The sequence below is a fragment of the Larimichthys crocea genome, chromosome I (genome assembly GCF_000972845.2).
Source record: "Larimichthys crocea isolate SSNF chromosome I, L_crocea_2.0, whole genome shotgun sequence".
Classification (NCBI taxonomy): domain Eukaryota; kingdom Metazoa; phylum Chordata; class Actinopteri; family Sciaenidae; genus Larimichthys; species Larimichthys crocea.
The window spans coordinates 42694779-42717595 of record NC_040011.1 but is presented as its reverse complement, the minus strand read 5'-3'; the positions used below and the strand labels follow the sequence as shown (position 1 = coordinate 42717595).

The 22817-nt window shown below is 41.2% G+C and overlaps 3 protein-coding genes across 5 annotated transcripts; 2 read left to right on the top strand and 1 right to left on the bottom strand.

Moving 5' to 3' along the window:
* Positions 1-285: 285 nt before the first annotated feature.
* syvn1 (synovial apoptosis inhibitor 1, synoviolin) lies at positions 286-8238 on the bottom strand. The gene is made up of 16 exons (XM_019255939.2): positions 8034-8238; positions 6308-6460; positions 6114-6206; positions 5856-6008; positions 5703-5751; positions 5314-5417; positions 4383-4509; positions 4176-4275; positions 3972-4037; positions 3734-3850; positions 3405-3562; positions 2838-2987; positions 2249-2389; positions 1538-1721; positions 1339-1439; positions 286-1248 (listed from the first exon to the last, which is right to left on the bottom strand). Exons 2-16 carry the CDS (start codon positions 6437-6439, stop codon positions 1043-1045), a joined length of 1881 nt encoding a protein of 626 aa, XP_019111484.1. The 5' UTR covers positions 6440-6460; positions 8034-8238; the 3' UTR covers positions 286-1042.
* A 1447-nt stretch (positions 8239-9685) lies between these two features.
* Positions 9686-14578, top strand: cfap100 (cilia and flagella associated protein 100). Of its 3 annotated transcripts, none has more exons than XM_027273852.1 (16): positions 9686-9739; positions 10903-10974; positions 11054-11116; positions 11207-11310; positions 11399-11639; positions 11744-11808; positions 12119-12282; positions 12430-12510; positions 12600-12757; positions 12891-12975; positions 13111-13153; positions 13276-13430; positions 13644-13773; positions 13857-14059; positions 14166-14259; positions 14406-14578. In XM_027273852.1, the coding sequence occupies exons 1-16, from the start codon at positions 9715-9717 to the stop codon at positions 14529-14531; spliced, it is 1809 nt and encodes a 602-aa protein (XP_027129653.1). In that variant the 5' UTR covers positions 9686-9714; the 3' UTR covers positions 14532-14578. The 3 variants fall into 3 exon arrangements, with proteins under 3 accessions (XP_027129653.1, XP_019111487.2, XP_019111485.2); XM_019255942.2 differs by having other exon boundaries at positions 9691-9750; XM_019255940.2 differs by having other exon boundaries at positions 9699-9789.
* Positions 14579-15754: 1176 nt separating this feature from the next.
* Positions 15755-22720, top strand: hdac3 (histone deacetylase 3). Its single transcript, XM_010747454.3, has 15 exons — positions 15755-16015; positions 18086-18168; positions 18275-18417; positions 18560-18641; positions 18903-18959; positions 19044-19099; positions 19178-19311; positions 20071-20151; positions 20260-20333; positions 20493-20557; positions 20649-20738; positions 20863-20921; positions 21050-21129; positions 21271-21428; positions 21525-22720. Exons 1-15 carry the CDS (start codon positions 15961-15963, stop codon positions 21592-21594), a joined length of 1287 nt encoding a protein of 428 aa, XP_010745756.1. The 5' UTR covers positions 15755-15960; the 3' UTR covers positions 21595-22720.
* Positions 22721-22817: the final 97 nt, after the last annotated feature.

Below are 22817 nucleotides of genomic sequence, written 5' to 3'. Positions count from 1 at the left end.
TTACTTGGGTTTAGAGAGAACTTTAATTTAAAGGTAAATCCTATTTTGGCAATAATTAGTATTCAAATATTTCATCCTATATATATATATATATCACAATTTCCATCCTGGGAAACTATTGAAAAATGACAGATCTATAAGATGGAGCATTACTGAACAATGACACAACAAGCAGACATGAAAACTGCTGAGAGATTATCTGCAGTTTCATGTCGAGATGTTGCGTTTACCGGACATAAGAAGCTAAATCTAAAAACATCCTGTTCATTAAACGCTTCACGTGTCTTCATCTCATTTGCTTTATTTGAATGATGTTCACGCAAACACGCGTTGTGCCGCTGCCGTTTCAGTGGAACGGTTTATTCTGCATTATGTACAGATCATCCTATTAAAACTCTTTATACAGTATGTACACATTCAAATAAATCAGTATGTTACAACGTCTGCGGTGGCAACAGAAGGGTGATGAACGTTAAAGAAAAAAAGAAAAGCCAAAGCCAGAGCAGTCGATCGGCTCCCCCTTGATTTGAATTTGCCGGATCCAGGTGCCGTGTAACATGTTGACGCGGTGAGTGGGATCACCTTTACACTGAAGCTGAAATTAAACGAAAATCAAAGTGCAGGCAAAGACCTCACCGACAGTAAAACTACTAAACACAAATCCACACACCGTCTGTCTCACATTGACCAAATAAAGTGTGTTTGAATTGAGAATTCCTCCTCAGTCTGATTAAACTTACGAACACCTAAACACCTGCAGTACTCTTATTGCAGTAGTCATTCTTGGGGGAGGTAGGGGGGAGAAAAAAAAACAGAAAGAAGAAGCCGTGCTATTGCTTTCTGACACAGAAACAGTCCAGATAAGCGGTAAAGATCATTGCATCTCCCGGTAGCCTGAGTCCAACTCGACACAGTTCGAAAACCTGAGCCTGTGGAAGGCGAGAGCCACGAAGACGAGAGGCAATGAGGAACCGAAGCAACAATTTATCAGCTCAGAGTTCCCGTTGGTCCAGAGCTATATGTCTGAGTCAGAACGCATGGATCAGTTGTCTGGCGGGGGTGAAGATGATGAAGATGATGTTGTCGCCGTCTCTAGCTTACGAAGGCGACGGCGCCTCAGCTCAGCAGCGTTGGGCTCTCCGTCTTCCTCCCCGACCACCACTCCTTCGTCAGGCAGCTCTTGTCTTTCCGTGTCCGAGGCAGCAGATGTAGAGTCGGCTGGCTGAGAGGAGACTGTAGCCTGCTCAGCTGGAAACGAGGGGGAGAAAAATAGAATCAGGGTCCAAGGGTTTTGATTTAAACATCTTCATGGTTGACATGAACTGTCAGTTTACTTACAGCTGGCAGAGTCCGTCGCCTGGCTGGCGCTGTCCGTGCTGCTGCCAGCCGCAGCAGATGAAGCAGTGTGGTTTGTCCCACTGGCCTCAGCCCGAGGAGGACTGTGGAGGAGAACAACAACATTTAGATTTAATAATAATTAAGAAGCTTCATTTGTTAAAAATTAAGAGAATATGCGACTTAGAGAGGGCTCAGTTACGCAAGTGTGGCGACGGTGCTGAGGTAGTGGTGGATGTTGAGCATGGCGGCGTCCAGCAGGGTGTGAATGTTCTGCAGACACTGGAGCCGGGCCTCGAGGCCCCGTCGGCCTTCTGCCTCCAGCTCCCTCAGCTCCTCCTCTGACAGCCGGGACAGAGACGGAGGAGGAGGAGGCATCGATGACACTGGAGGAGAGGAGAGCTGTTAAACTAGCCCTGCTGAAACAAACACCACTCGCCATGCCCTCTGACACTAAACTCCTAATCGCCAGGATCGCTTTAAGATTTCAGTCTTGCACCACTTCACACACTGTCAAGACACAATTACTTTCTACTGAGTAAACCACAAACCACACAATAAACTTCGCACTGCTGAGGTTCAGCATTATCAACCACATCAGGTGATTCACCCTCAAAGGGTTAGAGCTGATTCATGACCGTACATGTGTGGGAAATGCCAGGGACTTTTGCAGTGTGACCTGATAGTTTGTTGCTATGGTAACTTCCTTAAAGGCTGGGAGAGGAACAATATTATTTATATTCTAATCCAAGAGAAACACAACAGCCGATAAGAGGTTAACCGGGAGCTCCCACCACTTTTTCACTTCCTTGTCTCTCTGTTTTTTTTTGCAACCATCATCTTTTGAGTGTCAAGTCACCAAAGCGTGTACTCATTTTGCTCTCTGAGGCAGCACAGAGTGTTTTGTTCTCACCGAAGGGAGGAGGTGGTGGCATGGGCAGCCATGGTGCAGTGGGGAAGGGTGGAGGAGGGAAGGAGAAGGGGAAACCTGGGAGTCCTGTTCCTGGAGCGGCTGCAGCGGCGTCTGCAGTCGACGAGGTGGGCTGGCTGGAAGCTGGAAAAAAAAAAAAAACATTCATCAGCATTAAATTTGAAAGATGAAAACAATATTAAACCGTTCCCATTTGTGGTCTCTCAACTCTGAGCTTGTCAGCTAACATTATGTAATCTATTCTACAATTTTTGATACTGTGACTCAGCGTTCACCGGTAGATTACACAGTAGGATACAAGACACATGGGATTATATAACAGCTGAGATTACTTTATTCTTTTCTAAAGATTTGTTGTGATGTTTTTTGAAAAGTTTCTGATGAAAGACCATTAAATATTTAGTAGACCTTCATCAAAAGGTCATACGATGCAGCTATGTTGGGATTAAGTGTGATCTCCTCTCCCCTCAGCTTCAATAGAACTGGCAGCTCTTTGGAATATTAGTATCATGACGTAATGATCGTTCCCTCTTTTATAGTTTCCGTCTAGGAGAGCACGAGGCATTCTTACCAGCCGTCTGTGTAGCCTCTGTGCTGCTTTGTGGAGCGTCTGTACCGCCGGGAGCTGCCACTGCTGCAGCAGGGGGAGGAGGCACTGCAGGGAAGGGACCCCAGAATGGGAAGATGCCGGGAGGAAAGCCAGGTAACATGCCTGGAGCCACTGGAGAGGAAACGGGACAAAAGAGATCCTTCACAAACTGTGGACATGGGCCCAAATGTGCTCTGCAAAGACTTCAACATGATCAGTAAGATTATGTGTTCATGAGGCAAGAGAAGGGCTGACTTTAGTTTCTCTAAACTCCTAAAAGACTGCAACTTTTACAATTTTTCTACAGACAATCTGAAGTTACAATTATTAAAAGGTTCTGCAGGTTGTAGCTTTGAGCTCATGAAGGGAAACAGTCCTGTTAGGTTGCATGTCTGTTTCTGTCAGGTACTAAAACATGCAGTTTTGCATTGTTGTTGTTGTTTCAAAGGCATTTTTCCGCCTTCTCTGTTTTGCAGCTGTGGACACCCACATGACAAATTATTTGGGGCGTGCGTAGGCGTCATGTCGTGCCAAGGTTTTGACTCTCACCATTGGCCGGTGGGGCTGCAGGAGCGTTGGCGGGGGCTGCCGGAGCAGGGGGCGGTGCCTGCGCCGGTGCTGGAGTCTGATTGTTATTAGACGCCCGAAGGACGTCCATGCGACAGGTAGGACAAGTCTGTTGCCTCTGGAACCAGGAACGCAGACAGCTGAGGGAAGGAGGGGAAGGTAACACAACGTTACAAGAACAACCTTTTACCACATCACCAAGGCATTTTAAAGTTTACAACACTGACTTGTTTACCGTTTAAAAATACAGGTGCTGTTGTTTTTGTTTGTTTGCAGTCATGAATCTCTCCTGCTGAGTCAGGTTGACTTACCTGGAGTGGAAAATGTGATTACACGGCAGTTTCTTGGCTCCAGTGACCATTTCCTCTCGACAGATGATGCAGACGTTGTCAGAGGCCTGCAGGTCTTCAGGAGTAGCATCGGGGTATCTGAACACAAAAAAAACGAGACGACAACTCAAGTCACAACTTATGGTTTTGATTATAAAAAAGAAGCAAAATAATGATTTGAACAAATACAGCTTGGTACGATCAGGAAACTTTCACTCACAGCGTATTCATGTTGCGGATGGCTCTCCGAGACATTATAGCATCCGTCACAGCTTTCTTGAACTGCCTGAGAGGTGAACAACAACAACACCAAAGCCAAAATAGATGAATTCAAAATATCAATTGAATGTTTAGACCTGTGTGAAAACTCTGTACAGCAGAAGCAGCAACAATAAAACAACATCACACACACACAGCTGCTCACCTCATAGCCAGATACATGGGCCGAATGGCAAACAGGGGGAAGGTGTGGACCTTTATCATGATGGTCATGAAGGCGATGTACAGGAGCACTTTGATGAAACCTGGAATAAAAACGAATATTTCAGGATGGCTACCAGTGAGCTGCACGCTCATCGTTATTTTCCATATAGAAAATCTATTCCAGCCATCATATTTCGAACTACAATACCTGTGAAGAGCTCAGTGTAGAGCATATAAACCGCCTTGTTGTCCCACGGATTCTCACTCTGCAGGTCGATCGTGTGCAGAAGGTATTTAATGAAGGTCGTCAGCACCATGGTCAGCAGGATGGCATACTGTGGGGGCGGAAAGGAGACATTTAGAAGTTCTTCTTGTCTATGACCTCAGTTAACTTACAAAGGGACACTGCGCCAAGGACACTGGGTGTAGAATAAAAGGTTGATCTGTTATTTCGGGAGCTTTAACCATGAAGAGGTCGTTTAATATCCTAATGTATTTGTCCCTAATGACAAAAAATGCCTTTTTTCCCACTTTAAATGAGTCAATCTTTTAAAACAAGTTTAATAATTAAATCATATTTGGGGGTTTTTAAAGAAAACCCTTTAAAGAAAAAAAAAATCCATAAAATACATTTCAAGGAGTATTTAACACGGACAAACACACCATTATCCAACATCAACAGAGAGACACACTTATCATTTCAGTAGCAAGGCAGAGAAGAATTTGCTGCACACTTTGAATGGGAAAAAGTAGCACTGTCTGGTGGACAAGCATAAAACTTAAAAATTGAAAGCTAGTCGTCCAGAATGACATCTTAACATAAAGGAATGTATTACTCTATGTTAAGCTAAAGGTGTGATCAAATATGGCATTTTCTATTGGACAATTTCTGCAATTGGGAACAAATTTGTATAGTTTAGCTATATGTATGAGCTATATTAATTCAACACAGACAAAATGGCTTGAAAATTTTAAATAACTGAATGGCACAAAATGTCCTTAGGACCATAAGAGTGTTAATTATTGCCACAAGAGGAGAAAAGTGCCATGTGTGCTAAATCAAGGACAAGAATCTTCCTCAACTCCCGGAAACAATCTTGGCCAGCTCAGATTTAGCTTAAAACTGAACTATGACAAACCTCAAATCCAAAAACGAGCTGGACCGAGGCTCCTCGGGTAATGATGCTGTGACAGGCATGGTTAACAAACAGGAAGTCCAGGACACCCAGGAGTCCCATGAGAGCTGCAGGAAATAAAAAGACAAAAAACACTGAATACAGATTGAAGTGATGGAGTGGATTTTGTAGTAGCGTCATGGTCTGTTAATGTCAACCGCCCTGTCAATAAACCGTGGTGCACCTGGCCTCATCTGTAAACATCAATGATTTGCATAAAGTTTAATTTGGTCTAGTTTCACAAGTGGAAGCAACAGAAAAAGACAGAGGGAGGGGAAGTAAAGAAAAAAAAAAGGCCACACATGGGGGAGTGGGAAGATTTCTGACGTGGCCGAATGAGAAAGTGTACTTACATAACACTCTCATGTGAAAAAGCCAAGATATGTTTGGACTCCGTTCCATCTGACAAAAAAAAACAAACATTATTTATGTGATAACAGGAGAACAGTTGCAAGCTGTCAAACGACAATGTTTGCTCAACTGTTTGTTCAACAGATGTTACTCACAAAGTCTACACGGTCCTCAGCCAGCCAGTGGAAGCACTTAAGGAAGAGCAGGAGGGTGAAGAGGGCGACAAAGCGGGGGGAGAAGTCATCTCTGAACACAGTGAAAGCCAGGCACGTCTCCGTCACTGCGTACCAGGAGCGTTCAATGAGATGCTGTTGGTAGAGAGGAAAGCATGTGATTGCACGTCAACAAAGAGCCTGGTTAGGTTTGCGTTTGTTGTCACTTACAACTGAGATACAACATAAACAGAACTCTACCTCCATTTCTGCAGCTCTTAGCTGTCCAAAAAAGACCTTCCTCATGAACTTTCCCAGCAGAAACACCAACACAAACGCCTGAATGTACAACACCTGATGCCAGGAACAAAAAAACAGAAATTGCAATGTCACTGTCACAGATATTAATAAGGTTAAAATATTGAATACTTTACACCAAAACTCAAGACTCTTACCGCCATGCTGGGGCTGCTCTTGGTGAGGTAGACCACAGTCGGGTAGAACTGGTGTTTGAGGAGGTAAGCATGCGCCACCACAGCCCCAGTCAAAGCCAGACTGGTGGCAGTCACCAACGCTGCTCGTACCATTTTTGGATTCAGCTACAGATACTGTGGAGAAAAGATGTGAAAGCTGAACGATGAGTGGCATGCAAATAAAGTGAGCAGCACTGCCGGTTTGGCCAATTATCAGTCTGCTAGGTTAATTTCACTCACAGATATGTAGAGCAGAAAATCATCTACAAAACATATAATTATTTACATGCTGTTGCAAAGTTTCAAGGCCTGTCAATCATCTTTAACGAGAAACACCCCCTCTCAAGAAAGCCTAACCTGTTTGGAGGGTAAAGCACAGTCATCAAATACATCCATCCATTTTCTGTAAGAGCTTATCCTTATCAGGGTTGCAGGACGGCTGGAGCCTAGACTGGCATTGTTTAGAGAGGAGTGTCTGTTTGGTCTCAGGGTTATTTTCTGTTTCTGCTTAATGCATAAAGTTTCAATTCGTGTTGTCACTTTCTCGCCCCGAAGAAGTCTCTTCATAACTTAAGTAGTTGGCTCCGGATGAAGCGATGCAGTTCAGACACAGACAACATGTTTGTGCTGATTTTAAATGAGAATAGATTAGATTACATATACTTTATTCATCCCACCACAGGGAAATGTACTTGTTACAGCAGCAGAGGAAAGTGTAGCATACACTACAGAATTGAAAAAAAAGTAGAAAGGCTAAAAAACACAATAAACAGACAGAAATATCTATAACTTACAATAAACAGGAAAAACAACCATTAAAACAGACAAGTACTGAGGATAAAAGTGGCATGATGTATAAAAAGAGTTTAAATATTGCAAAGAAAGTGACCATGATACAAATAATATTATTATTGCAAGAGTATTGACCATAATAAAAATAATATTACAAAATAAGACAGAAATATGACTTCAAGCACTGTAAAATATCCTGTTACCCTCTTTTGAATGAACCTACACAGCATTAAAACACAACAAATCAGCTTTTTTTATGATCATAAAGCCAAATATCACAATTCAAGTCTGATTGAATTGCACTGTCCTATTTTAACCTGTTTTTAATGTTGTATTCTTGTAATTTGATACTTTTATGATTTATTTTTGTTTGTTTTTTGTTATTTGCTGTCTACTCTCATTTATTGTAAAGGTGTCCTTGGGTGACAGAAAGGCGCCTATGAAATAAAATGTATTATTATTATTATTATTATAATTATTATAATAACGCTGCTGTAATATTATTTTCTGTAAGCTGTACAATGTGTACACACCCACTTATTGCACCCTCCTCTCCTGCTGCTATACATCTCTCACAATGAAAGCCACACATTAAAACAAACTTAACTAACCTTTAACTTCGGTTATTTTCAAAATAAAATCATTAAGCTTCCCGGTGAAGAGGCAGCAGCTGTTAGCTCGCTAGCATTGAAGCCAATATGCTCAAACCTTGTCAGAGGTGTCCAACACGTACAGACCTGGTGAACTACTTACGTCTCAATAATAATAATTAAAAAAGCTAAATGCAAATAATTGTTTTCCTCCAGGGACCGGCTACTGTCAAAGACAGCTTTGTTAATCAGGTTAGTTAGCTGGCGTTAGCCTAGCCTAGCCTAGCTGGCAGCGGTGCAGCTGTCAGGACTTTGCGGGGACTCACCGCCTCGATGTCGGCGGAAGACTCTCGGTGCTTCGTTAATCTCACGGACCGTCCCCTTTCCTGCTAAATATTCTCTATGTTGTTCACAGCTACTCCATTTTCGTTGCTTTCGCAGCCGCCTCTCTCTCTCTCCGGATTTATTCTCCTCGCCCTGCTGCAGCTCGTCTGGCTACGTGTTTATCTTTGGCTTGCTCCTCCGGAGCCACCTCACATCCGCTACGGATAATACGGTAATCTGGCGCAAGAGCAGTTTTATACTCGCATCACCGCAGACACCGCAGTTATTTACTCACTCCAGCACTTATGAAGATCATTTATTCGAAATACTTTAGCGATTACTTTTAACTGCTGACTTCACGAGTTATATGTGTAAATGTAATTTGTTATATTGTATTTATGGACTTTCCTTTTATGATGTATACGGTAAATATCAACGTGGACCAATAGGAAGTTGTCATGCTGTCTTCTCTGTGATGCTGCTAAGCTGTTTGAATATGTTTTAAATGCCAAATCAGCTCTGTTAAGGACTGTTTCTTATTAATAATAAGTGAATGAAGGCAAAGAGTACTTATTAAACCAGTGGTAGATCTTCATTTAACATAACAAGCAGTGATAAATCAAGAACAACTGGACCTTGATTCGTTTATTTTGATTAAATAGACATTTTATTTTTACATTCTTTGGTCAATCTAACTCCAAATGTGTCTTTTGAAATCACATCCTTTAATATTTTGATTATATTTATATTAGGATTATTTCTTGAAGGTAAATTAGAACCCTCTATTCATTTTAGTTTAGTTAAAGGATCAGTGTACATGATTTAGTGGCCTCTAGCAGTGTAGTGGCTGATTGCAACCAATGGCACCGGGCACTTGACTGATTAACTCTGTTATAAAAATTAGGATTATACTAGGTTTCAGGTGTTTTATTCATATAGTGTGTGTATCCTGTCTTTTGCATGTCTCATGCACTTCCCTTATTTGACCTGTGATTTACTGAGGCTGGCAGGGAAAAATAATTATAAATCAGTAGTACAAGGTTAGGTGAGAAATGTTAGGGGAGTGCCATGTGGATATAAAACATACTGTTCATTACTGAGCAGAAAACCAAAAAAATAATGTTATGATGTGATCTGTATGAGCAGAAAACCAAAAAAATAATGTTATGATGTGATCTGTATCAGTGGGGAGGTGCCCGAGACAGCCCATTTTCAAAAAAAATATAAGAACCACCTGTTAGAGCTCCTCGAGGAGCCTTTTCTCTGTAACAACTTTTGTGTGTTGCACTTTTAAACGCTGCTTCTTGTACAAGAATAATAAATTCAACTTACACTTAAAAGCAGTCTTCCTTATTCAAGGGGTTTTCTTTAAAAAATTCCCATAACAAACTCACTTCTGATGCCAACTTCAAGTGGCCACTCACTGAGTTACCCGTTCCCACTGTAGACATAAAAGTCTCATTTTAAAGTAACAAAAATAAAAAAAAATATTCTTATTGTCAGGTGATTATACATGCATGAAAACATAGTTATGGATATATAATCTTCCACGTCTGCCTTATTCTGAAAATATTATTCCTCCAAATCTTACACACTGGACCTTTAAAGGTAATTTTTAGAGGATACAATGCACATAAACTAAGAAGTCCTGATTTCAAGGTGACCGTGAAGGCAGCAGTTACCATGACAACAGTCAACACAAACGCTGATGAGTTCAAGGTAACTAGTTGTTCCGTGTAAGAAAAGAGTTGTCAGACGGTGAGTTGAGTTCATTAATAACAACAAACTGAACAAATGTGTAGTTTTGACTTCGTGCTGGTCTGTAGCTGCAGCAGCTAGACATATCCTGTAACGTTAGTTTGACAGTTTAGCTTAATGTTAACGTGTAGTTTAAATCTGCGCTAGTTCCAACCGTGATGTGTTGATATGTTGCTTATTAGAAGGAAATAAATAAAAAATATTCAGTAAAAACTGAACGTACGTGTTAATAATAATCAGATATTGTATGTCAAAGAGCCAGAAACTAGTTTGCTACTTTACAAGACATTGTGTTTGCACCATGTTTACTTCAAGTACCCACCAGATATGACAGCTTCATTATGTTTATAGAAATGTATACACTAAGTACTGATATGTGGTAATACTACCAACCCCTAAGTTTGCTCTATGTTATTTTTATGTTGTTGTAATGTTAAAATAAAACACAAATAATGTTTGGGAACATTTAAACACAATATAAAATGAACAAGTTTGACATTTGGTTCCTCTACAAGGCTGATTAGTGGGTGAATTAATTCAAATAACGACATAAATCAAACCTTTCCAAACCAGTTGTACACTGTTGTAACCCAAAACTATACAATGTGTTATCTAGAGTGATAGAACATACATATATTGAACTATCTCAATGTTTAGTCTTAGTATGTTTTCACTATACAATGTATCTTGTGAACAACAACAACAACAAAAAGCCAGAAAACCCACCCCAGAAATAAATAATGATGTCATAAAGATCCACTATTATCCGTATTACGTTTGATACAAATACATTTTAAACGGGAAACAGACACATCTAAATCAGAGGTTGTAAACAATATAACATGCCCCCTTGTAGAAATAACTTGAAAATGTCTTGAAATTGAAGCAGAAGCAGCAGCTGAATCAAAAAGTATGAGTACCAAAGATGAGGAACCATGACCCAACAGAGGCCTAAAGAATCAGCTCGTAATGTTCAGGCTGCAATCTGGGTCATAAGTGGTTTAAAGTTAAAAGGAAATGCTCTTATGGGATAGGTCCAGTTTCGCTTGTATAATTCTAGAAATAATTTTGTTTTTTGTTGTTTGTTGTTTGTATTCTTTCTGTAACCTGCAGCTAAATCAAACCCTGAGCCAGTGCAGCGCCGGATACCAGAAGCAACCTCAGAGATGTCATCACCACAGCCCAGTAAATATTTGTTATAATGCAATGCTTCACATATATGACACAATGTTTTATTCACCGTTATTAACAAATGTGTTCTCAGAGATTTCTTCATGCAGCACTGCTGTTTCAGAGACTGATGGGGCTGCCAAATCACACAATCCAGGTGCAGTGTGAGAAAGAAGAGGCACATTTGTTCAATACAAAGTGGAAACTAAACTAAAAATACAAATTATCTTTATTTTATTGTGTGTAGACACAAGGAGGAAGAGGAGGGAGACTCGACAGAGCCCATTCAAAGTGCCAGACAGTAATAGTATGTTTCTCAAGAGTATGAATGAAAAGCAAGACCGAAAAGAGGTTGGTGTGTGTGAGTGTATTTACATATAAGCTGCATGATACAGTGTGTGTGTGAAACACATTGTTTGTCCCTGTTCTCCATGCACAGGAGATGCGTAAATTCCTGGCTTTGCCAATTCATGAGAAGAAGACCCAGACTGCAAGAACGATGGCCAAACTGACAAAAGAGCTGGTAGAACAAGTAGAGGAGGACGAGGAGGAGCAGGAGCAGGAGCAGGAGGAGGAAGGAAAGGAGAAGATGAAGAATCAAAAACAAATCAAGAGCAGGACGGTTCTCCCTAAAGAAACACCCAGGAGACATGAGCTGAAGATGGCCATGATGAAACGAGGTAGGTGGAGAAAGAGTCAAAGCATGCCCAAAAGAAAGGAAGCGAATGTGCTGCATGCCATGGCTGAATCTAAATGTTAACTCCTGTCCATCCTCTGTCCACAGAAAACTTTACAAAGGAAAGCAAACATGACTTAATGGCCATGGAACGGCAGAAAGCAGTGTTGGAGGTAAATGATTTTAGATAAGAGAAGGTGAATATTAGTAAAAGCAGCGATCCAGCTCTGTTTTCGTATCTTAAGACTAAGTAGTATGGACATGTGAAATCTACAGGAAGTTAAAAGCAGACATGATACCTTGTTACCATTCAAAAACTGAAAGTAAACTTTATTGTTCACACCTAAAAAAACCATGGGAGAGGGAAATAAAAGAGGAGCTTGTAAATGTTAAACAAAAAATAGACAAGCTTTGTTAGATGGAATGTGTCACATGTCTTGCTTTGCCTTCTTGCTTCATGTGTCCTCATTCTCCCTCCCTCAGTTATCTCTGATGACGAAGAGGTCCGAGATTATGAGGATGGACAAAGCCATTGCAAAAGAAGAGGCCCAGCTGGAACAGCTCGGAAAGATCATCGAGAGAGACAACCTTAACTTTGAGGAATCCCTCAGGGAGAACGAGAAGAAGTCTGTGGAGGCCAGAACATTGTAAGAAGTGCCAAGATATGAATTGTTTGGCTGCTTTCTCATCTGCTTTCTCATTCTCACTTTTACTTCTACTTCTACTGAAAACAGACTTGATATGTGACCTTAAAAAAGTCACACTGAGAATGATTGTCTTCTCTCTGCGCTCAGTTTTGAACAGGAGGCCAGGTCCAAACAGGAGAAGAATATTGAGATCAAGAAACTGACTGCTGAAATAGTGACAATAAAAGGGTAACACTTTAGTGCATGAAAGTGTAAAATAACTGTGAATACATTTGTTTTGTCCTGTGGGTTTGAATCTAGAGTTCCTTTTTCTACAGTGAAATGGAACGTTTTGAAGAGACCCTGATAGACTACAAGAGATACAAAGATCTCCTGTTCAAGTTGTCTCCTCCAGAGTGGCAGGAGGCCCAGAAGACCAAGGCTTTGAAAGCTAAAGACAAGAACAGGGAGGCTGAGGAGTCAGCTACTGGGAACGGCAAGTACTTGGTACAATTTAAAAGCAAGTAAATCAACATTAAATATATTTTGAGGACCAGGGTGACTGGTTAATGTCCCGATATTGTTGTTTTTACTTTAAACTTTGATTGACGTGTGAAATGTGTGCACAGGTGTGGAAAATAAAGATTCCAGTCCAGGTAGAGAGCTGCCCTCCGTCAGAGAGACCAGGCAGTCCTCAGCTGACAGCGACACACGGTAAGGACAAAACACACCCAACCCTCCACAGTAGTTATCTCTGACATTCATACACACACACACTGACACATTGAATTAATTTATGTTCATGCTGCTGCTGAAACCTCACTCCAAACTCTTTCTTTGGCCCTTCAGGATCATAGACTCTAAACCGGATAGTGACAGCTCAGAATATGAGGTAGGTTTTCCCAAACTGAAAACTCGACTAAACAAGATCTAAACTCTCGTTTTGAATTTTATTTTTCTGTGTTCAGCCCACAGTGTTTCTGTCTTACCCCACCTTGTCTGTCACTACTGCAGGATGAGCCAGAGCTGTACTTCACTAATCCCCAGCAGCTACTGGATCTGGTGACAGAGCTGACGGAGCAGAACTTGTCCTTGATTCAGAACTCTACGAGGGTGGAAGAAACACTGGAAGAGCTCCAGCAGTCCCTGGAGATAACCAGGAAAAAGATGTAAGCATCATGGGTGGAAGGCTCTTGTTTGAAAATGAGCAGCTTGTTGATTCACTCAATGTTAAAGCCAGTTTCGTTCCTATAGTCAACAGACAGATCAAATGTTTTTACTTGGGCGATTATTACACTTGTTTCTTTTCCTGTACACGATTTACTCCATATCCTCTCCTCTGTCACACATCCATACTGATACTGAATCTTTTCCATCTGAAGTCAAAAGGATGAAGAGCAGATGACACTGCAGATAAACGACATGAAACAGAGAATCGACAAAGAGAAGTCAAGAGGCGTCAAGCTCAAACTGATGGTTCAGCTCCACATCTCATTGAACACAGAAGACCAGGTAAGGAAGCAGAACGTGTCTGAATACAACCTGAGTGCTAAAGAACACTCAGAAATCATCCCCCTTCCATCCCTTCATTGCAGGATGTTATGTTGGATGCTCTGGGCGAGAAGGTGGCCGAGGTCCATGGCTCCTGCGTGGATGAAAGGCTGACCAACCTCAACACCGTGGAGAAGCTGGCCAATATTGAAAACCATATGTCTTCACTACTGGAGAGCCTTGATGGCATTCCTGGAGAAAGCTTAGAGATGATGAAGAAGATCAAGGACAGTGAGAAGAGGACCAGGTAAGTCTCCTCACTTCAACAGGGATCACTGGCCTTTCCACAGAGAGTATGTTATATTCCTTCCAAACTTAACGTTATTTAAAAATCTCCTCTCTTCATATCACAGACAGCGTGAAGAAAAACTGGTCGAGCAGAGAGAGAAACAGAAGGAAAGGATGAGGAGGTACTTAGAGAGATCCCTCGCTGACTCCAAGAAAGTAGTAAGTCATTTGCTTATTATTGCTTCATAACATCCTTTTATATTTGTATTTTGCTAATAGTAAACTTCACATCGGCAGTAAATTAACAGGAGCTCACAGTTTCCTGATATGAGATCTCTAAGTGAAAATGTATTTATTTTTTTCAGAATGTGAGAAAGCTCATGCCAAGATGCATGCCTGTCGCCCAGAAAGTCAAAGTCAGCCATGTGGACAGCACACCGGCTGAAGATGAGTTCTACGCCTCCCTCTACACCTATGACGATGTAGAGTAAAAAAAAGAGATATTACTGTAAAGAGTAAAAACAGATTGTATATTTGACTGTGCATCACATTCATTCATTCATTGAATTAAATCAACCTGGGTCGCACTCGTAGCTCAGTCTGTAGGGACTGGAAGGTGGCCGGCTCAAGTCTTGAATAGACCTAAGTATGGATGGTGGGCTGGTAGCTGGAGAGGTGCCAGTTCACCTCAAGGTACCGAACCCCTAACTGCTCCCGCCACTAAGTGTCGCTGCTGTTCGCTCCACCATGTCTCCACATTTGCATGTCTATGAACGTTGTGTGTGTGTCTGGTTGTATTTCAGGTAAAATGCATGTTTAAAAAAAAACCTCAAAATAAAGTATCTGTTCTATTATATCATATTAAACTGGAGCTAAACAAAACTGACATCCATCATGAACAACCCCAATGTATATTTGGTAAAATGCAACAAAACTATAAATGGGAACAATGTTAATTTATCATGACACACAAATGAACTTAAAATGTGTTAAAATGTGAACAAATTCCAGATGCTGACATAAAATTTACTTTTTTTCATACTTAATAGCAAATCACTATTTCCATAGTCTTAATCCTATGGAAGCCCTAAACGGTCATGCATACATTCATTTTCTTTTCTACGTTTTCTTGTGTCAATGAGATAACGTTTTAATTTAATCTGCTTTCTAGAGATGTTATATGATATTATATGAAATACTGTTAAAAACATCCAGATTAACACAGCAGGGGAGGGAGATAATGTTCATGTGGGTATCAGCTCAATGAAAAAGCAGATACAATTGCTAAGGAGGCTGTAAAGAAAGAGAAGGTGGAAATTAAAATAAAATGATCAAAGGCAGAAGGAAAAAGTTTAATATGGAAAGAAATAATTAATAAATGGAAACAACAGTGGAAGAACCAGGAATAAGGGGAGACATCTATATAAATCACAAGGTGTAGTAGGAGAGGTAGCAGAGCAGAGCAGGTGATCAAGAGTCACTCAATATATTATTAGGAAAACTGTTCGGTGTAGATGTGGAGAGAGAGACAGTGGAGCATGTGATTGTTATGAAAGGGAGAGGAAGAGATGACGAAGACAGGAACAGTGGAGAAGAGTTTTGGAGTGTTAATGTGGGAGATCTAGGGAAGGGAACTTTAACTGGGTTAATTAAAATAATTTAAAAAGAAAAAAGGAAGTAGTAAAGAAGTCCAGAAGAAGAAGTCCAGAGATTGGGCCGCGGGCCACACTTTGAACACCCCTGTGCCTCCCCCGCCCCGCCCCTCTCCGTCTCTCCCGTCCGTGTGTGATGACAGAGTCGGTGTTTACCATGGCGGCTGTCTGCTAATTGAAAGAAATAAAATGTGTTTAATGTGTTTTAAATCCGCGGGAACTGTCCTAGTTTAATAAAGAGTTAAAGCCTGAACTCACCTCGTCCACGATGACCAACAGAACTTCTTATTTCTACGACCCGGACGTGGGAAACTTTCATTACGGTGAGTTTGGCTTACAAAGGCCTAAAGCTAAGCTACGTGCTAACAGCCGCGGGTTTGTTTTGATATCTACATAATTTTTTAATGCATTCATTATCTCTTAGTGCATTTTAGAGATAATCTGAGCTGCTTTTAAGTTTTTAAAAAATATATTTGTCGCTAAAATCTGTAGAAAAGGATCCGGCTCGTTTAGCCGGCTAATGCTACCGACCGTTATCTGTCCTGCAGCAGCTTTAATGTCTTTAAATGTCACTTTGTGATTATTACACATAATTACACTATTATTTACTGTGTTTAGACACTTGAAAGGTAACCATATGTCATTTTCCGATAGTGAAATAGTTTATTGTAACCACACCGGACCTTCAAGATCAAGCAAAGCATGCAAACATGCAGGGTGCTGTTAATGCAAATTGATTATTGTCTTTAATTAAAAGTTTGTTTATCATTTATTAATGTGCCAAGTGTGTGTTATGGCTCTTGAATAAGGAAGACTAGATTCAAAGTATCAAAGTTTAAGTTAAATTGTACAAGAAGGAGCTTTTAACAGTGCGACACACAAAAGAGGTTACAGGGAAAAGGCTCCTCGAGGAGCTCTAACCGCTGGTTCTTATACATTTTTGTAAAAAGGGCTGTCTCCCACCTGATACAGATAATAATCATAACATACTTTTTTGGTTTTCTGCTCAGTAATGAGCATTATGTTTCATATCCAAATGGTACTGTTCTTAAACTACTGATTTATAATGTCTCCCGAACACCTTAACCCCAGTATAATCCTAATTTTTGTAACACTATCTATCTATATCTGTTATGGGAATTTTAAAGAGAAACTCTTGAATAAGGAAGACTGGCTTCAAAGTATCAACGTTTAAGTTGGATTTATTATTCTTGTACAAGAAGGAGCATTTACCAGTGCAACACACAAAAGGGGTTACAGAGAAAAGGCTCCTCGAGGAGCTCTAACAGTTGGTTCTTATACATTTTTAAAAATGGGCTGTCTCGGACACCTCCCACCTGATACAGATAATAATCATAACGTCCTTTTTTGGTTTTCTGCTCAGTAATGAGCATTATGACTCATATCCAAATGATACTTCCCTAACCTGTCTCTCCTGTTCTTGTACTATTTTTATAATTATCTCTCCCTGCCAGCCTCAGTAAATCACAGGCCAAATTAGGGAAGTGCACATGACATGCAAAAGACAGGATACACATACACTATATGAATTAAAACACCTGAACCCCAGTATAATCCTAATTTTTATAACGGTCTGGTCATACAATATCAAGTCAAGTCAACCTTATTGTCAATGCTACAGATAATTGAAATAGCGTTTCCCTCATATCCCTGGGTGCAAACAGCAAATGACATGAATAAAAAAAATATAATAAAATGAAATAAATAATAAATATATTTAAGTTTAAAGATTTCTAAGAAAAATATGGCAAATCTAAAAAGATATAAACTGTGTAGATCTAAATATAAACAGTATGAACAATGTAGGTGACTTATTTCACTTAAGTCACTTAACTTTAACGAATTAAAAACAGATTTCTGTGGATGTCGTCTCAGAGACGGTTCAGTAAGTTGTTATACGGTGTCACGTCAGAGAGCAAAAACCTGTGTGGGATACTCGGCAGACAGAAATGAGGAGAGGAAAGGTGTGTTAAGCTCGAGGTTTGACCACAAGACCAGAACAGCTGCAAAGTTTCTCCACCCGAATCACACTCGCAGTGATTCGTAAAAGCAGCTTGTTAAAAAGTTAGGTGAGCCGATTAAAACGGTGTGTGACGAAACACTAAAAAAAGAGGCATCAAATGGATCTCATCTGAAATTACTCCCTGCGGCAGGTGATTGTAGAACCCTCAGTAATACCATGAAGTATTCAGCTATGTCATGGTATATGTAGTATTTCATATTTGAAAATGTGGAGGGATATTTTTGCTTTTGAGTTCACCAGATTGATAAATCTAACTTTAGAATTTTTCCTCGGAGGTCCGCCCACCACAGTCTGCTCTCCAACAGTGATGTATCTGTGTTATAATGTGTGAACTGTCTGTGTTTGCCAGGTGCTGGTCATCCCATGAAGCCTCACCGTTTGTCTCTGACACACAGTCTGGTGTTGCACTATGGACTCTACAAGAAGATGATGGTGAGCAGTACAGACAGACGCTGTTCCTCCACTGATGCTTAAGTGGGAAAAAAACAAATGCAAAGTTTCATCCTGTACTTTCTGAAGTTTTCTCTTCTTTTTTTAGGTGTTTAAACCGTACAAAGCGTCTCAGCACGACATGTGTCGGTTCCACTCTGAAGACTACATCGACTTCCTGCAGAAGGTCAGCCCCAACAACATGCAGGGCTTCACCAAGAGCCTCAACACCTTCAACGTCGGAGACGACTGGTGAGTATTCCAGTTTTTTTCTCATAAAAAAAACAATAATATCAGCTTCTTCGTATCCAGGACATTTGAACTGCTCTTCTTTGTCCCCTGAAACATCAGTGAACACCATAAAAATATTTTGTCTGTGCCTTTTCGTTCGCAGTCCTGTGTTTCCGGGTCTTTTTGAGTTTTGCTCAAGATACACTGGAGCCTCTTTACAGGGAGCAACACAGCTCAACCACAAGGTAACACACACACACAAAACACACAGTGTTGAAAATCAGTGATCTGTGCCTTTAAGCTGTCACAGAAACATGCTTTGGGCACGTTAACTTCCTGACCCGCTCCGTGGTTTGATGAACGTGTTTATCTAAATCACTGGACACTCTCACGTGGCGTTGAACTGAAACAGCAGCAGCACGGCTGCAGCACTGACCGCTCAGTATTACATTATTATATTGTGAGTATTGTGATTGTAACCTTTTTTATATTGATATATTTTCCAGATCTGTGACATCGCCATCAACTGGGCCGGAGGTTTGCATCACGCCAAAAAATTTGAGGTCAGAACAAAGTCCCGTGTATCGGTGTCATTCCCTTAAGCGGTGAACGTTTAAAGCACTAAAATACATTTTGTGTGTTTGCAGGCCTCTGGGTTTTGTTACGTCAATGACATCGTCATCAGCATACTGGAGCTGCTCAAGTAAGACGAGACCTGAATCTCCTTCATCGAGTGTCTGCTCCGTCTGTTTCTTTCTTTACAACCGTGATTGTGTTACAGATACCACCCCAGGGTTCTATACATCGACATAGACATTCACCATGGTGACGGCGTACAGGAAGCCTTTTACCTGACCGACCGCGTCATGACTGTGTCCTTCCACAAATACGGGAACTACTTTTTCCCAGGAACAGGTACGAGCTGCTTCAAGCACATTTATGCACAGATTCTAAAAGTCTAATATGTTCTGCTTGTTCACACTTTGCATTAGCATGTGTCTCCACATGCATCTCGAGTGAACACTTCCCTGCTTTATATGCAAATAGACATGTGCATTGTTTCAGTTTGCAAAGACCAGATTCTTTATTGTTTCTAACTGGGTGCTCAACATTTACTGAACTTATAATGAGGTTGAAATAAATAAGAATGATCTCTAGAAAAACAGTTTTACAAAGTTTGTAAAAGTTTGCTTTCATAGATGTTTTCATGGAGTCTGGCTTTCTCTTAAAAAGTAGCCTATATTAGTTATTGTTAACTGTAAAATTGTATTTTGTTTGGATGAATTTTCTACATTTTGTAAATGCTGAAATCAGTTGAAACAGTTCATTCAAGCAGCTGCTAAATGTTGGTAAGAAAGACGCAGTTTTTTACAAGTAAAGAAGAAACAACTTAATGTTTAGAATCTAATGCTGAATTTACAAGAAGGTGCAGATGATTAATGATGAACTTGCAGTTGCCGTGTTGCGAGTTCCTTCTCGATCAGCGACTGTCAAACATGCAGCATTTTTTAAGGGAGGAAGTTTTACTCAGAAGCATACACCTTTCTTACACCTTTTTAAAGTGCTGCAAAGGGAACTGTGTGATCTGAGCTGCTTTAACACAGTCTTAAGTTCTGACTGTGTTGTCGCTGTACAGGTGTGTTTTAAAACCGTGTGTGTGTGTGATTGCTGCAGGTGACATGTATGAGGTGGGAGCAGAGAGCGGTCGGTACTACTGCCTCAATGTTCCTCTCAGAGATGGCATCGATGACCAGAGTGAGCTCACTTCCTGCACAAAGTTTATTATTGATTATTATTGTTATTATGTTGTTGTTGACTCTGTCAGCCGCAACAACCAACATGTTGTGTGTGTGTGTGTTTCAGGCTACAGGCAGCTGTTCCAGCCCGTTATTAAACAGGTGGTGGACTTTTACCAGCCGACCTGCATCGTTCTACAGGTCAGTGAGTGATTGTGGATCTCTAATGCAGCCCTCATCTGTTTAATTAACACTTGTCATCTCAGCTAATGGATCATGTGGTCCACATGTGTGTGAGGAGGTCGACACATGCTTCAGTTTTAGAGCGATCAGGGTCAATCGTTGTTGTTCTCCTTCCAGTGTGGAGCAGATTCTCTGGGCTGTGACCGACTGGGCTGCTTCAACCTCAGCATACGAGGACACGGGTGAGACCGACTTCTCTTTTAAAAACGTGTTACCTGACTCATTCGATCAGATCATGTTTACGATGTCAGTCCTTTCCTTCCTGTCTTCCAGTGAGTGCGTGGAGTTCGTGAAGAGTTTTAAGATTCCTCTGCTCGTCCTGGGAGGAGGAGGGTACACGGTGAGGAACGTGGCTCGCTGCTGGTAAGTCCAACACACACACACACACATCGTGGTGTTAATGATCAAGAGGTGACGGAGGTTGCGTGTTCTGAGTTTAGTCTTGGATTTGTTATTTAAAGTAACAGCTGCTTTGTTATGATCGTAGGACCTTTGAGACGTCTCTGCTATTGGATGAATCCATCAGTGACGAGCTGCCTTATAGCGGTGAGTTTTTTATCCTGCGCCTCGAAACAAAATGCATTTACTGAGCAATTTTTTATTTCCGGCGCCATCTGTTGGAAGAGAAGTGACTTGTGTGAGAATCCTCATCCTCTTGTTTCTGTCCTCTGCAGAGTATTTTGAGTACTTTGCTCCAGACTTCACGCTGCACCCTGACGTCAGCACCAGGATAGAAAACCAGAACTCCAGACAGGTGAAACACAACTCCACATTTATTATACACCACTGACAGGCTTCTAAAAGCACCTCAGAGTGTCTGCAGGACAAGCGTCGATGTCACGAATCACATAAATTCATTCAGCAAAGGTCTGTAACTGTGTACATGTCGGTGCAGTACCTGGAGCAGATCCGTCAGACGGTGTTTGAGAACTTGAAGATGCTGAACCACGCGCCCAGCGTCCAGATCCACGACGTACCGTCCGACATGCTGAGCTACGAACGCACCGACGAGCCCGACCCCGACGAGAGAGGAGGCGAGGAAAACTACACCAGGTCCGTAACAGTCAGACGACGAGCCGGAGCTAAAATATTTCATATTCGTGAGTTGTTGGTGTATCTAACTTGGCTGTCACTTCCTCACTCCCTCAGGCCGGAGGCAGCCAATGAGTTCTACGACGGCGATCACGACAACGACAAAGAGAGCGACGTAGAAATTTGACCCACGAGGACGAGAGGAACTTTTTTTTTCGACCACCGTATCTAAACATCACGTCCTCACTGCAGATTCAACAGAAACAGGACTGACGGGACTCAGTTCAGCTTTTTTCTCTGTAGGTTCTCAATCAGCCACTGATATCACAGTTTGACCACCATCAGGACAGACGTGACGTTAGCACCAGAGCCTTGTATATAGTGTCACTGAGCGAGCGCACGTCCACACACAGCAGTATTTCCATTTCTGTTTAGTTCTTTTCAGTCGCCACATGTTGAGGCCAGACTGCTGTATGTACTCGCTGAACACTGAGACATGCACAGAGTGTATCAGCTGTCTTGTTGTGAACGGCATCACCTAGAGTCAGGGCTGAAAAACAAACTGTACGCACACATGAACAGTCAAATATGTCCATTTTGATTAATTTTTTTTGTTACATTTTTTTCCACTCGTCTTGTTTGTTATCTTACTATTGAAATGTGTTTGACTTTTGAAAGAGGAGAATGTCATCTGCAGTATTTGAGTCATTTTTTTAGTTACAGCCTAAACAACCCCTGAGATGTAAGAGCAGTTAGTTTGGACCCCTGTGTGACAGTCAGTGTACACGTGAAGGCACTTGATGAAGAAAAAAAAAAACACTTCCCACCACACAGTTTTTGATTTAAGACTCGTCCATATAAGAAGCTGTTCAAGTGCCTGTCAGGATCCATTCATCACACATTGATCTTATTTTTTTTCCACGTGCCTTACAGCTCTGAGAAGTCGAGCGTGGCACCTTCATATCGCCTGCCGTATGAACTCTATGTTGTTCTGTAAGTGAGGCTGATCCAAACAGGTTTTCATTCCTTTCTCCGCTCTTTCCTGTACACACATGTATAAATGTATCAACTGTGAGTTTGTTCATAATGTAGAGGAGGACCACGGTGGTAGTTTTTGTACTGAAGCAGGAAGTTGACTCAGATGTTAGTGCTGCTCCTACAACAGGCTCATTACAGGTGTACGTCACGGGGTGTTTGGAGCCACAGAAGGAAAACTGTACCGCCTGACGCCTGCGGTCCTCTTTTAGCCGGAAAACGTGATTTTTTTGATATCGTTGTCTACTTCTGTTTTTAATAAAAATAACCAAATGAATCACACGTGTGTATGTAATAATAAAACGTGCATAACATAACAAATAAACATGGTTTGACCACTAGAGGGTGACACATCACAGAGGGGTTTCCTGAGCA

Coding starts and splice junctions, on each gene's coding strand:
- cfap100 (XM_027273852.1), top strand. CDS start 9,715: ATGACAACAGTCAACACAAACGCTG. Junction 12,283..12,429: donor TCTGTGGAGGCCAGAACATT/GTAAGAAGTGCC, acceptor CTCTGCGCTCAG/TTTTGAACAGGAGGCCAGGT. Junction 13,431..13,643: donor GAGATAACCAGGAAAAAGAT/GTAAGCATCATG, acceptor TTCCATCTGAAG/TCAAAAGGATGAAGAGCAGA.
- hdac3 (XM_010747454.3), top strand. CDS start 15,961: ATGACCAACAGAACTTCTTATTTCTACGACCCGGACGTGGGAAACTTT. Junction 20,334..20,492: donor CGACCTGCATCGTTCTACAG/GTCAGTGAGTGA, acceptor TTCTCCTTCCAG/TGTGGAGCAGATTCTCTGGG. Junction 20,558..20,648: donor CTCAGCATACGAGGACACGG/GTGAGACCGACT, acceptor CCTGTCTTCCAG/TGAGTGCGTGGAGTTCGTGA.
- syvn1 (XM_019255939.2), bottom strand. CDS start 6,439: ATGGTACGAGCAGCGTTGGTGACTGCCACCAGTCTGGCTTTGACTGGG. Junction 4,510..5,313: donor AGCTCGTTTTTGGATTTGAG/GTTTGTCATAGT, acceptor CCGCCCCCACAG/TATGCCATCCTGCTGACCAT. Junction 1,722..2,248: donor GCCACCACCTCCTCCCTTCG/GTGAGAACAAAA, acceptor CCTCTCCTCCAG/TGTCATCGATGCCTCCTCCT.